This window comes from Dermacentor variabilis, chromosome 2 (assembly GCF_050947875.1).
Source record: "Dermacentor variabilis isolate Ectoservices chromosome 2, ASM5094787v1, whole genome shotgun sequence".
NCBI classification, from domain to species: Eukaryota; Metazoa; Arthropoda; class Arachnida; order Ixodida; family Ixodidae; genus Dermacentor; species Dermacentor variabilis.
The window spans coordinates 222,659,696-222,674,506 of record NC_134569.1 but is presented as its reverse complement, the minus strand read 5'-3'; the positions used below and the strand labels follow the sequence as shown (position 1 = coordinate 222,674,506).

The window sequence follows — 14,811 nt, the reverse complement described above, 5'->3', positions numbered from 1 at the left end:
TCGAGGTATTCAACGACTTCATCGTAAGTCTGCCTGTTAACCGACACGGTTGGAAGGCGTCCTTGCAACATGCGCACGACATTATCGCTCAATGAAGACACCAGCAGAGCTCGGCATTTGGCCGTGTCGGTAATTCCAATGCCCTCAAAATAAGCTTCCAGCCGTATCCTGTACGTGCTCCAGCTGCTCACCGTCTCGTCGAAAACCGGTGGGCAAGATGCCATCATTCGATCCTGTCAGTCGCTGACCATGCTCACATGAAATCCCATCCTTGTCGCCACTGCTGTAGCGCGAGTAACAACAACAGACGCAGTAGGTGCAAGCAATGGAATGGTTTATTGAAGATAGCGTGGCTGCTTTTATTCGGTACGAATCAGTAGGTGCATGCACACTTCGCGATGCGACAGGCGTGCTTGCAATGACGCGATACGGCAACCACCACCAAATCTTTGAACAAAGCCTTCATAGAAACTGTTCTCCTTTGACATTTGTACTGCGGGTACAACACATTCATATTATTCACATTCACCTTCTGTAAGCTTGGGTGTTCAGCCTACTGGATAACACACTTGACTACTCAGCGTGGAGTCATAGATCCAAAACTCACCATCGCTAACATTTTTCTTTTCAAATTTATTTTGTTTTATACATTAATTTCATTACAGCAATTCATCTCGTGTGACAGACAGGCAGACAAACAGTTTTCCTCATTCGGTAGGCATAGAAGTGCTTCCAAATTTAAAGCTTTCTTTAGGCACAGAAAATCAACTGTAATGGCACTTCACTTGAAGCCATCGAAGCCTTCTGATGCAGTTAAAGGGACCCTGAAACGCTTTTGACGATTTTCTACAAACGTACTGAGTCGTTAGAGTAGGTCCTTCTGATCATTAATTGACACATCTAAGTGCCGCGCGTAAAGCGTATAATTTATTATAAGGTTTTAAAAATGCACATCGCTGCCGATCGCAGCGCACTGCTCGGCGGAATTTTAAGCCGCCCCTACCCATATGACCGAAATCACCCATACGACGTCAGTGGGGCGAGCTATCCGATTGGCTGACAAGGGCGCGTGATCGATAATTTTTCCTACTTTAAACAAATGATCTTCGTAATAGTTGGAATGTTAGTTAATTTGTTTTTATGAAAAGAAAGTAACATAAAAAGAATGCACAAGAATAATTTTTCAGTACACTTAAGCACTTCCGGCACACAGCAAATGTCGTCTGCTTGTGTTACAACGTACTCCATTTTGACGAGAGCTCCGCGGTCAGAGTCGGTCTCAGTCTTTTCGCGAGCACTATGATTCGACTTTGTTGCCTTGCGGATTGCGAACGTAGCGATTGGCAATATGTCAAGCTGCGACATCGTGTCCCTCTGCAAGGCAGCGTACGAGCGAACTGGCTGCTGCGCATCGGACTACCGCTATCCGATCGGCGCCAGGATTTGCGCGTTTGTGGCCGTCACTTTACACCGGAAGATTACTAACGCAATAGCGTTTCGCGAGTCCGGTATTAGGGCAACCGCAAGCGCAAGGGGACAGAGTCTGGCCGTTTAACTGTACCGTAACGGGATGAGCCGTGAGATGAGCAGAAGGGCAAATGTGAATGGTCTGCATGGTGCAGCCACCTGGTGGCACAAAGCTCAACCATACACAGTAGCAGCAACGAACTGTATTCTTCTTTGCTGCTGGTGTGTATTTTTCGCTGGAGTGTAATCATCAACACGTTGTTTTTATAAATGTTTAAAATGTTTTACACTTGGTTAGAGCAATATTAGCGCTTTGTTTGGCTGGTTAAGCGCTGCGCCAACAAGTGTATGGACCGTGCAGACCGGTCAGGCCGCTCACATACGTCTACGCTAAAGTTCCTTCATCAGCTTGAGTTTATGCCTCCAGTCATTTGCCGAAATGACCAGCTTGCCTGTGGTTACCGGAATACAAAACACGTTCGACGCTACGACAGAATGCTCGCAACGCACGCTGCTTCGATAGCTCTCGCTTGGGGTCGACGGCCAAGCGGCTAGCGGAGAGGTCTCGCGCCGGCGGGGGTGGGCTCCAAAACAACCGGAAGTGGACGATGTGACGTCGCATCGTGACGCTAAACCAGTGAAGGCGGAGCTTAGCCCTGCTCGCTCGGCGAACGAGTTGAGGAGGAAAAGCATGGCTAGGGAAGAGGGTAACTTCTAATCGCTTGTAGCTCCATTAATACGTAACGCTTCACTTAAATTGTGGTGCGAATGTTCTACTTAAGCTGTACCCTACGCGTCTTCAAAATTTGTCCGAGCCGTTTCAGGGGCCCTTTAAAAAGTCCAACTATTTCAGCTGGCAGCATCGCTCGGTGACCATTGTCGATCTCTTGAAAAACTCTTATTGGGCATTGTAGGCCCATTGAGGGTATTGCTTCTGCAGCATGACTTGTTCCGAAAAAAAAAAAAACACTCATATTGGCTGCGTCAACGTGCCTGGTTTTATGCACATGTAAGTCACACCGTTGTATAAGACACAGTGAAGAAAATTTAGGGAAAAAATTGCAACTTATAGTCCAGAAAACAAGGCGAGTGCCAAGAATGCCCCTTCACATCAAGCTTATTTCAACATCTTTCATGAGCAGTCATCGTGAGCAAAATAACAGGTACAGTAATAAGATTTGGAATGCTGATAGTCGAACATTCAATGATACAATTTGCAAATGTTCAATGACGTGAGGCAATCAGTAGTGACATCAGTAGTGAAATCAGTGGTGAAATCAGTAGTGAAAAAGGGAAGCAGTGGGTACTGCTTCCCTTTTTCTGGTGACCACTTTTCACCTGCTAACGACTATTACAATGTTATGGCTCAGCACAAAGCACACCTTTATGAACCAGAACTTTCTTGAATGTTGCCACCGATGCTATAGCAAAAGAACCTTGGCTATAATCAGACTGCATGCGGAACAAGGATAGTAGTGTACATTCTAGAGCATATGCACGCACCAACGATAATCCTGTAATGCACAGTGAGCCATACATAAATAGCCAATGTGCCTGACCCATAGATCAGATTTCGACAATTGAAGACTGCACCTGCTATTTTTCTGCTCTGAGTGCTTACTTGTTTCGCTGGGCACAAGTTCAACTATTAAAAAGTCATCTCCTTAAGTCATGCATCTGGCGGTGTCTTATTTATTCCCATCATGACAATGTGACAATATCGTTGCAATTAAAGGGACACTAAAGGTAAACACAAAGTAAAGCTAAAGTGAAAGATTAGTGGTCTAGAACATCTAAGGCATCAATATTATCACGAAAAGAGCTTTAGTAATCAAGAAATTGAGGTAAATGAAGGACACGACTGGAGACTCCCCTGGGACATTCAAGTACTAGCCCAATGACGGAGGCCCTCCTCATTAAAATTCCGTTCTAGTATTCAACCATTCATAATAAAAAGATGATTGTATTGCATTATATGATGAGAGAAAATGCTACTTGTTCAGTTCTATTTTATATTTAAAAAAAAATCTCATTGACATTAGCACACTGACGGAGACGCGGGTGATCAAAAGGTTTTGTTTTCTCCACTATGCACCACCAGTGTTTTCGCGCTTTAGTTGTTTCATTATCGCGTAGTGCCGCGCTGGTTTTGCTGGCTCGCAAAGCTCACACAAATTGCAAGTAGTGGAGAATGCCACATCCATGCGATGTCGCGGGATACCTGAGCAGCTGCAGCAGCGAATCCAACGTTCTGTCTTGGTTCAGTTTCTCCGTGGCCGCGCGTTTGCATTTTGTACAGAAAACTATAGCACTGTCTGTCGGGCGCCATTTTACTCACCAATGACAGTAAAGGGCGGTGATGGCGTATACGTCACCACTCCCTTCTCGAGGGGTGAGTGATTTAAATTGTGCTAAAGGTATACGGACCCTTCAGACACCATTTTCTCGTAAACTAAGTATTGGCACAAAACAAAAGTTGCAAGGTTTGGAGAATGGTATTTTAACAGTACATGTCAACTTAATATTTGCCTTTAGTGTGCCTTTAAACACTAAAAATGGAATAAGCGAAGGCCGGGTGAAAGCAAAGCTCGTACAAAGGCTGTAAAAGATTGACGCAGGAACAACTCAGGTGTGTCTCATAAATGCCTTAGTGAAGACGAAATCCATGCAGAAGCAGTGACGGAAGCGGAATGAGCAAAAACAACTTCAAGTTTAATGCAGTAAATGATTGAAGACTGCAAAGGCTGCAGTGAGTGTCTGTTTGCTAATTGTCTCGTCCTTTCTTCTTTCAACTCTTCACCTGCCAAGTGCAATGTCGCCTCCTCAAAGTTGTCTACATCAGCACTGGAAAGAGACTTAAGGCTGCGGCTCTCCTGCAAAGATGGCAAAGTAACAAAGCTCTCGTACATGACCCAGATGGCCCTTCGGAGGTGTGACTTCCTCCTCTTAAGCAGCACTCTCCACTTCCCCTGTTGTGTATAGCCCACAGGGCCCTACATGTTACGCACATAGCCTGAATTGAGTTGGAGAGCCCAGCAAAGGTCTGTGCTCACAAACAAAGCGATAACAAAAAGCAATACAACAAGAGAAGCAAAATTATCAGAAAATGAGGGCACCGAGAAGGCCCACTACATCAGGTAAAGAACCTCCACATTGAGGGCGGATGCTCACCCTGGTTGTACTCCGAGTGCCAGCACGAAAGTGAAGTCGGGAGGCACTGCCCTGGCGTGACCGTAGCCGTGGGTGGTGCCCGGGCGACTCGACCAGTGGTAGCAGCACCAGCACGGACACACCACTGATTGCCACTATCACCACCAGACAGCACCACAACCTGGAGCACACAGTCATTTCTTGTCAAAACAACAAGGAGTTCTTGTCGAAACCTTGTCAGAAGTCAAATCCATTAGTGGACTTTTCAAGCATGTAAAACGGAAGCAAATCAGTGACTTAAGCAAATGCTTAGTAAGCACTCAAGCAATAGTGACGGTGGCTTGATAAGGGGGGGGCCTTCACTGGAATATGTTATGTCTAGTATTTCAACCACGTTGACAAAGCTCAATAACATGTTAGGTTGTTTGGACAGATCTGCATAGATTGGTTAACTGCAAAGCAGAAACAAGACAATGTTCTTCAGAAATTAGATGAGCCGCGAGGGAAGGAAACGAATGTTCTAAGGTAGATGTTTAAGGTAGGCACCACACTTGTGTGGCCTTGCACAATCATTGCCCAATTTCCAGCAAAGCTGTTTCTTTCAAGCTAGTTGCATTAAGAATTTTAACTGCCTGAAATTAAACGACATACTTTAAAATATTGCCCAAATATGATGCTTTCTAGCACTTCCTTAAGAAATTTTGTTACGAAAGCTGCGTTTGATTTAAGTCTAAACAGCATGAAGGACAGGACAAGCAAGAATACTGTGAAGAGTGTAATGTGCGAGAACTGTCAAGTACAGTGCTTGTGGTGCCACAAAATCAACAACCGACAGAGATGAATACCCTTGAGGACGTACAGCAGAGCTGAAAAAGATTTCAAGAGAAGAAGAATCGGGAGCAAAAATATAGAAAAGGGCAACCAATCAAGCACCCTCACGAAAGTGAGTTGGGAGAAGGGGAAGAAACAAAAAGAAATAGGACAGAAGGATAGGAATGCGGCGGTTGTGCTCACACGCCAAGGAGTGTCAACGCCCACCGGAAGCTGGGGAGAGCCTTTGGGCTTTGGGCCAGAGCTTTCTCACCCCTACTGGAACCTAGACAACTCTTCTTTGTGGCTTCCAAATGGCTCCAAGTTACTTCGAGACTTCCCGGTGCTTGCTGCAGGAGCGACCGGGAAACTTGCGCCACTGCCATCCTCACAGCCCTCATGCCAGAGACATCCAACCGACATTCGGTGAGCTGTCCTCACCATTCACTCCAGTGCATTGCCACTGCATCCTCTGCATCTTCATTTATGGACTTCAGTAGTTAACACTTGGTTTTCGTACAGACATACCTTTCTTTCTCATTTGGTTAACATGTGCAGCTGTTGGTTTCCCTTGTGCGAGTTGTGCCACTTTCCTTCGTTAATTCTTGTGCACCAATATTATCTTTTTTTTTTCTTCAAAGTATATTTTCACCCCTTCTGTTTTTCTTAACAGACGGTCTTGTTCTCATTCAATGAGTTCAATATACTCTTGCCAAAGAAACTAACCTCACAAACGAGGAAATCCTGCCTTCATTTGTGCTCTTGCTTGTCCCATCCTTCGCACTGTGCAGACTTCAACATATACCAGCTGGCCTATGTCAACGTATTTCATCTACATGCATTTGACTTCGCATACAGATTTTCCATAGTGATACAGGTTTGCCCCACCAACTGCTTGTGTGAACCACAAACCAAGACATTTGTAGAATCTCAGGTGCCATTGCTTATGATACAGAACAAGACTGCAAGATTTTTACTATGCACTGTTAATGAACCATCCACCAAAACGATACCAGAATTCCTCGATGAATTAAAGGAACCTTTATCAAACATAGAAAAACAGGACAATGAGATTTTGGCAGTGAACATATACACTGAAATGACTTCACCAGGAAAAACTGCAGTTAAGAACTACTTAAGAGCGTCCTGCAACTTGCCAGGGAAATCTTGCTGAGCAGTACCAATAGCGACGATGTTGTGTACTTCATAGACAGGGCGTGACGTAAGAGATTGACACAGTATTGCAAGTAAAAGATACGGAATTGCACTTTACATCAATTTTAGGTATTGCAGAGTCACAGGCAAAGTGTTGGAACTGTAGGAATGACGCACCACATGCCTAGCACTATGGCACACCAATGGCCACTTGACGGGAGCTGTTGTAACCACAAACGTGGTGCCATGGCCTATGAAATCAGACCACGTGCTGCACGATCACGGAGGTTATGAGAAAGCCACGGAACACCATCAACAGGTTGAGTGGGCTTGGCAACCATGGCGTGCCAACTTCCACTAATGCCCTGCTTATAATGGTTGTCATCATTTCATGTTGTGGGAGAGGGAAATGTGCACCTTAAAGTGCGAAAAGTCAAGTGGAGGGTAACTCGTTTTGCTTGTATTCTGAATTTTCTCTGACCAATAATTCTGGTTTGTGCAGGTAAATCTTTATAATTCCTTTTGCTCTGCATTCTACAACACACTGAGAAGAGAACTAGAGCAAATATGGCAACCAAAAAACAGCATTCCAGGGCCCCCTTGACTCTTCAAGAACGGGACATATAAATACCAGAAAAAAAAAATTACATTTGCTATCTAAATGTGCAAAACGCATCAAGAAGTATAACCAATGAAAAGAAAAAAAATATTTTGAGGAAGCTTTTTCAGCAATAGGGGGAAACATCAGGCAAGAAACTGTGAATGCGCTTCACCCCAAGTCACCTATGGCTCCGTGTGGAATTTGTACAGGCAGCTCTCATATGTGACCCACAGCTGTATATCTCATTTGTTCATCAGATGCGTGACATCGGTGCAGCCGGATATCAGCCTGTCTCCTCTGAGCATGCTTTCAAAAGAATGCGTGCCTCGTCCTGTGTTCCTGCTCAACATTTATATCAGGGTAAGGCATAGAACACAAAATGGCAAGGTTTACAGGCAAATAACGTCTTGAAAATAAGTTCACAAGGTCATGCATAGATCATATACTCAGACAGGTTGTTACGAACGACAACTGATGTTATACAAAAAAAACTTATTAATTTGTTGCTCTAGCTGCACTTGCATGGTGATTCCTAGCTACAGTGAACTGGCAAGACTAAATTTTTCAAACCATAAGATGACTTAATAACAGAAACTTTGATTGGCGAGCCCAGTTCAAGTTAGAGCCAAGAGCATACGAAGGATTAATAACTGAACTGCAATCAATATCCTATAGGCGTTGCAAGATAGCTTTTATCAAATAACAAAAAGTTGGAAAATCTTGAATAACTGAGCAATTAATAAATTGCTGCTATGTTAAAGAAAAACAGTGGTGGTGAAGCAATGCCTGTAGAGCAAATAACAGCTCCAGAGAAGAGAAGAGGCACTATTATGAAAGTAAAATAAATTACAACTTCCAGTATTTAAGAAAGACATTGAATATCATGAATGGTCAGGTAGGCAATTGATGAAGTGCTCGGCAATAACTCTCCTCTAAGACAAGTTAGGGAGCTTGGCGATGAATTCAAGCAATGTTTTTTGAGCGTTACTAAAAAAGCAAGTGCTAATAAGAAAATCTAACAATAATTCGACTTAGCTGAGTGAAATAACAGAATAAAAGATTTGCCTAGTACTTTGAGGTCTTCATGCACGAGGTCTTGATAAAGTTTGTGTCAGAGACATTGGAAACAGAAATATTACAGACATGTTAAACATGCTCATGACATAAATTTGTTCTGGGATATTGTAACCAGTACCAATCTGATAGGCTATGAAGACATCCCTAATTCGACTTACCTACAAAATCCGTTAAAAATAAAGCAACTCAGAATAAATTACCAGCTTAAAGCAATATCATCATTATTTTGCCTGCATATTTCAAAGCTCCTTTATGCTGAAATGGTTTCATTTTGTGACAAAATCTCAGGCCTTCAGCCCAAATTTCACAGTAAAAAAAAAAAACACAACTGCTTTCCAAGAGGAATTGTCGATTTTGGAAATGGAGAAATCGATGAAGGCAATATAGTATGGGCATTTTTAAAGATTTACAGCTAGAAGACATTTGACACCTGTGATCATAAAATACTACCGAAGAAATGTTTAGGGTTTCAAATTAAGCCTGTATCGGAAGCCTATTGGTTCACTCTTTTGAAGTAAATGATACATTATTCTAACCACTAGCAGCAACAGTAATTTTCTGCCCAGAGAATATGGAGAACCGCAAGGGTTGTCACAGAGCCCGTACTGTTCAAACAGAATCCTCTGGCTGAACTTCATTTCATACCTCACAGCTGTGTCAGCTCACGAATGACACTGCTACAGTATCGGTGCATGAAAGCTACAATATAGGAGGTTGTTTTTAGAAGAGAGACATATTTGAATTATTTAAATGGTTGGCCCTAATTAATTTTTTTTATCCTTGAAGAAAAAAAAGGAATTAGTGGGTTTTCATAGACATTAAAGAAATAATTAATGAACTAAGCAACTCTATTTACACAAAGCTTGACATACGAGCTGTTCTTGTCCCAGTATTAATTGCCTGTCAAAGCTGAAATAACTTGGTTTGACATTTGATGGAACTTTTTCATTCCCTTACCCCATCAAGTACCTTGCTCATAGGCTTAGAGTAGTTTGACTTCTGTTCTATATACGATATTAAATTTAGAAAAAAGAATTTCGGAGGTTCAGGATAACTCATGGCCAAGGCACAAGTCAGCCGTTTACATGTTTGCATCACGAGCTGTCTATATTACTCAATATGTTAGTAAGCAATCCAACAATTCTTATTACACATATTGCAAACCTAGGAACACCAGTAACACATCACAGTTAATGGCACTACATAAAATATTTTACGTCAAACGGCTTTTTCTTTACGTTGTCTCATATACCTGATTAAAATAAAAAAATGCAGAAGTGCATTGGCCTCACAATATTTTAAGATTTGTCCTGAACAGTTTTCAATTTCTCAATTTGACAACACAAGTTTCCCTTGCCTAAAGGCTGACATGCAACAAACATGAAATCGCTTTTGTGTGTTCATGCAAGTGGGCTGCTCAGCCTTGCACTAAAACTGGTTGGCCGCTGCGTTCCATAGAGACACCAGACATGGAAAAAAATGGAAAAGCTAGGAATTCACTACAATTTCACTGACATCCTATTTTAGTGACGTTTAATCTGAGTCTTAAGATATGACAAGTTACAATGACCTTAGTATAATGACTTGCACACTTCTATTTCAGAAACCTGTATTTCCTGAAGACGGGTGCACCTTGCCTATACAGCAGTTATGTATAATGTTTGATGTCTCAGCCCCATCAACAGGCCTTCAACACAATTATACCCTCCTCAGACCCAGAGACAGCTCAGGGAAACGATTGCTTTTCAAGTCAGTTTCTATTACTGCTCGATACATTGTGAAAATGAAAATTTTTGTTTCAGTACCACACTTTTACACGGAAAGATGCATACGCACGTATGTAGAGAAAGAAGCCGTCCGCTCACATTTCCTATCCTAACAACCCCTTTTCTATTAATAAACACCAAGACAAATGCACATATGATAGGATGGCATGTTGATGCTACATTCTCGATTTTCATCTCAAATTGCGGTAATTTAAACAAACTTAAGGGGTACTTTTCATTGTCTGTGACAACTAAACGATCTAGACCAAACTAGTGTCGCTTTTCACGCAAGTTGATGGCTTGCTTAAGAATATGCTTAAGCTGCTTCCACTACTTTTTAGTTATTCACTTCCAAGTTAATTTTGAAAAGGACTGAAGGCAATGTGCATAACAATGTAAAAGTGGTTGCACGAGGATATCTCTGGGTTAACAGCACTCCACTGCATACTGCAGCTCCCTGTAGTGTCCCTCACCTATGCCATCAGCTCACTAGATAGCACACAAACTAGCCTTGTTTGCACACTTTGACACCGTCCACTAGAAGTTATGTTCCTTGCCATCCACATCAGCCTTAGAAGAAAACCCAAGATGGTGACTGTCCAGAAAAGCAGCAATCTACACCAAAATTTTGAACACTCTGTTTGTGACTGATTACTTGTCATGCATGGTGAGAGTGTTCTAAATTTTAGTCACAATGCCCTGCAATGCTTCAAAAATGCTCAAAGCAGTTCGTTCAAAACAGAATCGAGTGTTCTTGATAAGAGCAAGGTCTACTGCCTTCACAACTGCGTAGTTAGCACCAAGCTACTGTGATTCAAATACTTCTGCGATCTTCCAAGTTCCTCACCTCATAATCTTCCAAGGGGGACCCTCAGGAGGTCACAGGTCTATCAGGAGGTCCCATTCCCATCGTCCCGTCTACAAAGGGAGCCATGCCTGGAGAACAAGAAAGTACGCTCTCACTAGTGGACTTCAGAGTTACACAGCTGCAGGGTAATGCCACTGCTCTCGCAACAACCACAAACACAGCTCGCTAAGCAGACTATGGCTTGTTGGTGCATCTCTGCCAAACAGCACACACACAAAAACAGGAGGTCTGTACAAATCGCCTGCACTCCAGAACAAGTTGAGAAGGAGCTGCACTTCGCTACTCCATATACCAGTTCAACATGCAGCATCTGCAAGTCACCATTGATTTGACACACTGAGTTCACAGCATACCTTGCACTCGTTTAAAAGGTAGTGCAGGGCTTGTGCAAGATAGTGCCAGGCCAGTTATGCATGAATAGGTACTGGCGCTGAACTGGTGTAAACTAGTTCCCGAAGTGTAGAGCGGATGAAATGGACCTGGGGAGAGGCAGGAATAACACCACAGCGCTGATCAGAGGGGGAGGGCTGTGCTCGCGTCTTTGCTTCTGTCCCCGTGTTCGCGTGAGCCCCGTTTATTCGCTCATCACAGCTGGCAAGGGAGAAAAATATCTGCGAATCTGATACTAATAAGGCCCATTGTGTGCTTTCTATGACGAACAAACTTCTTCATACTTTCTATTGTTTTTCCATGCGTGCCTTGTACTTAACTGGTCTGCACTGAAAATGCGCATAAATTTTGTATGCACTCCTCTTGATGCACTTGCTGTTCTTTAAGGCGAGTTTTGTACGTAAGAAAATTAAGAGAATTTCGTTCGGTGTTCGAACAGGATGAAGCACAAATTGACACGCAGACGCAAATTGTTTAGGCAGTCCAGTGGTGTAGACTCTTTCCACAGCTATAGCAAGAGCAGAACTTGAACAAAGTTTCAGGCGGAAACGGAGGGACTCTTTACAGATAGAGCGCTGAATCGAGCAGACGTTTGCAAGAAACATGAATCCCAAAGAACGAAGTTCTGCATTAAACTAGTGACGCCGTATGAGGCGGATAACTGCGTTTGAAAACGCTGGTTTGTGTTTTGTTATGTAGTTACGAAGTTACGGCAATTACCAACCACCCGCGGTAATCTTTAAATCTGAAGAAAGCTTCTCCGTTACATACAAAATACAACACGTTTTAAAATATAACAGTCTGCGCAATCGACTGTTTCAACTCTATTGTTTTACTGGGAAGTTGTGCTCGACAATAAGTTCACAACGATCATTATTTTCTACGCACAACTTCCTTGTAAGTGGATTTTGCTATTACTTTCCGTTTCAACGTAATACGAACACACGAAAGGTCGCGCAATTTTAGCACAAATACCGACGCTTTCACGCACACACACACATCCACTTCCAATCTTTTACTTCCGCCACGCACTTACTCAGGCAACTCTCGTTGCAATGTTTATCCGCATTTCAATTGCATGAATCCTTCGCACTTGTAGCAGCCGGTGCATTACTGCACACTTGCTGCCCATCCCACCATGCCAGTCTTGAGCACCGCCGCACACAGTACACAACTACGCGCAACGGAAGCGCGTTGACCGCATCTCGCAGGACACACCAAAATGCTTCCTCACACGCTGCAAAGTAAAGCTGGCGAAGCTTACTCTTTGCAGGCAAGCTCAATACGCGAAATGTTCAGAACCACCGGCGCCAGCACGCGTACACCTGCACCCATACACACACGTAGCGAGCGCGCCCACAGAACACCTATGTCCGCCAGCGCCGGTACGACATGGTACGTCACATCGGATGTTATTACGTATACAACCGGCTGCCAGCAAAAGCGACGGCCGACGTGCAAATAAGAACTATTTTACAGGCAGCGCGAAATCCCAACAACCGAACTACGTAATCGAACTTCACCGAACAGGCAGCGGTTTTAATCGTCGTAAACGACGTCAAGATGGCTCTGCCCTTTATGTGCGAATGCCCTTAAGCTAGACATTTTTGTTCGGTTGCTTTCACTATGTATTCAGAGGGCTCGCATCTCATATTGGCGTTCGCAGGCTGAGGTTGATGGTGGCAGGGTGTCGAAACGAAACTTCTGTTCGAGCCGGCTATGTTCATAGCAGTTGAAAAAAAGGAAAGCTTAACTTTTTAATTAAATATACTGTCACACAAAAAGGAAAAAAATTCTTCATTTGCGAGACATGCAAAACAGGTCCGTCGTCTTTTTTCGCCACCTACGTAACATTTATGGACGTACTGTTTGGAGAACTACTACACTACAGCTTCTTGCAAATCGCATTTGCTGGCGATGAAACTTCGCTCCAGCATTCTGCTCTCTGGTAATGATATAGAGAACCAGCGCTGAAAACTTGCCTCATTGCAAACAATGGGGCTTTCAGTGTCTACTTTCCAGTGTTTGGCCATTGGTTTGGCGTGGCGGCTGAGTCGGTCGACATACCGGCGTTGTAGATGCGTACGAAGGATGCTGTCTTCTCTGGACAGCGGCGCTCAGGTGGATCAATTGCCGCACTGATTATCAGGTTGTATTACCGCGCATAGTAAACACAAACCACGCTACCAATGGTCTAGACTATTAATATACACTGTCACCCACCGTGGTGGCTTGGCGGCTGGACCTAGAGCAAAATTAACTTAGTCGGACCAGGGTGGCAGTACGTATCCGCAGACGTGAGCTCCAACTTAAACACTGCGTACGTGGTCGTCATGCATGCCGTCGTTGTCCTTCCATCGTTGTCATTGTTTCGCCGTCTTTATTATTGCGAAAACATTAAATGGCTCATGAGACAGAAAACCTGGCTTTGTCGGCGTGACCAAACGATGGACCAAAAAGGCTGTGAACCTGAACCTTTGATGGGAGTCGAACCCACGACCTTTACGGTTAATTAAGGCGAAGTTAATCCGTTGAGGCCAACGATCGTTGAGATGTCAATGACAGTTGAAGTATCCACGTAAACTAGGTAAATTACCATTGACATCAACTGACATCAGCTCAATGACAGTGGAGAGTGTCTGTGCACAGTGAATTAAGGTAGAGTTAATTAAGGCGCTCGAACCCACGACCTTTCTTGGGAGTCGAACCGAGGACCTTGCGTTGTCGCATAGTGACACGTGAATGAATGAATGAATGAATGTTGTTTAGTGGCGCAAGGTCCAGATATGGCCAAAGAGCGCCAAGACAGTGTTATTGATTTCGCGGTTAAATGATGAGTTCTGTGAAGTTGATATGACGAGGCTGTAAAAGGGCCTAAAACAGCCGCTGTAAAGTGCGTATATTCTACCTGCAATAAGATTATGGCGTTGATTAATGATCAGTACTATGAGCCTTACACTGGAGTGCGGAAGAATATGATATGCAGAACATGTAAGATCCAAAAATTAGCTAGAGCACAACTGCCTCACCAGAGCCCTTGAAACACAAGGGCCTGGAGGCATGTGCTATAACACTACAACTATCCCAACGGCATCCTCTAAAGAGAGGAAGCGCTACGAATGTATGGTACTAATTACATGTAAGACCACATCTCTCAGGAAACCTAGGACTGTGTCTGTATTAAAAAGCGGTTCTGGACCAAGAAACATTGCAGGATGGAGAGGAATGTGATGCCGGTACGCTAAGGAAAAATGTCTCTTTCTCTCATATTAGGCTTCCCGACACTCCAGGAGGACGTGGAGTACGGTCAGCCTCCCCCCGCATCTACCACAAGTTGGAGGCTCACTTCCGTTGAGTAGAAAATTACGGGTGCCAAATGTGTGTCCTATTCTGAGACGACAGAATAGGACATCTGTTCGGCGCGATTTTGTATTCGAGGGCCAGAATCCTAACTGTGGCTTTATCAAGTGGAACTTATTGTCCGTTTCCGCCTCCCACATGTGTTGCCAGTGATCTCGCAGCCTCCT

The 14,811-nt window shown here is 43.7% G+C and overlaps 1 protein-coding gene across 2 annotated transcripts in view; it reads right to left on the bottom strand.

The window, feature by feature from the left end:
• The window catches only part of LOC142573124 (polypeptide N-acetylgalactosaminyltransferase 11-like), a 106,908-nt gene extending 94,238 nt beyond the window's left edge, over positions 1–12,670 (bottom strand). For both annotated transcript variants that reach the window (XM_075682648.1, XM_075682646.1), the window contains exons 1-3: positions 12,321–12,670; positions 10,874–10,962; positions 4,639–4,798 (exon numbers count right to left, since the gene is read on the bottom strand). In XM_075682648.1, the coding sequence (XP_075538763.1) occupies positions 4,639–4,798; positions 10,874–10,878 (165 nt within the window). In that variant the 5' untranslated portion in view covers positions 10,879–10,962; positions 12,321–12,670. The remainder of the gene's footprint in view (positions 1–4,638; positions 4,799–10,873; positions 10,963–12,320) is intronic.
• Between the last annotated feature and the right edge of the window lie 2,141 nt (positions 12,671–14,811).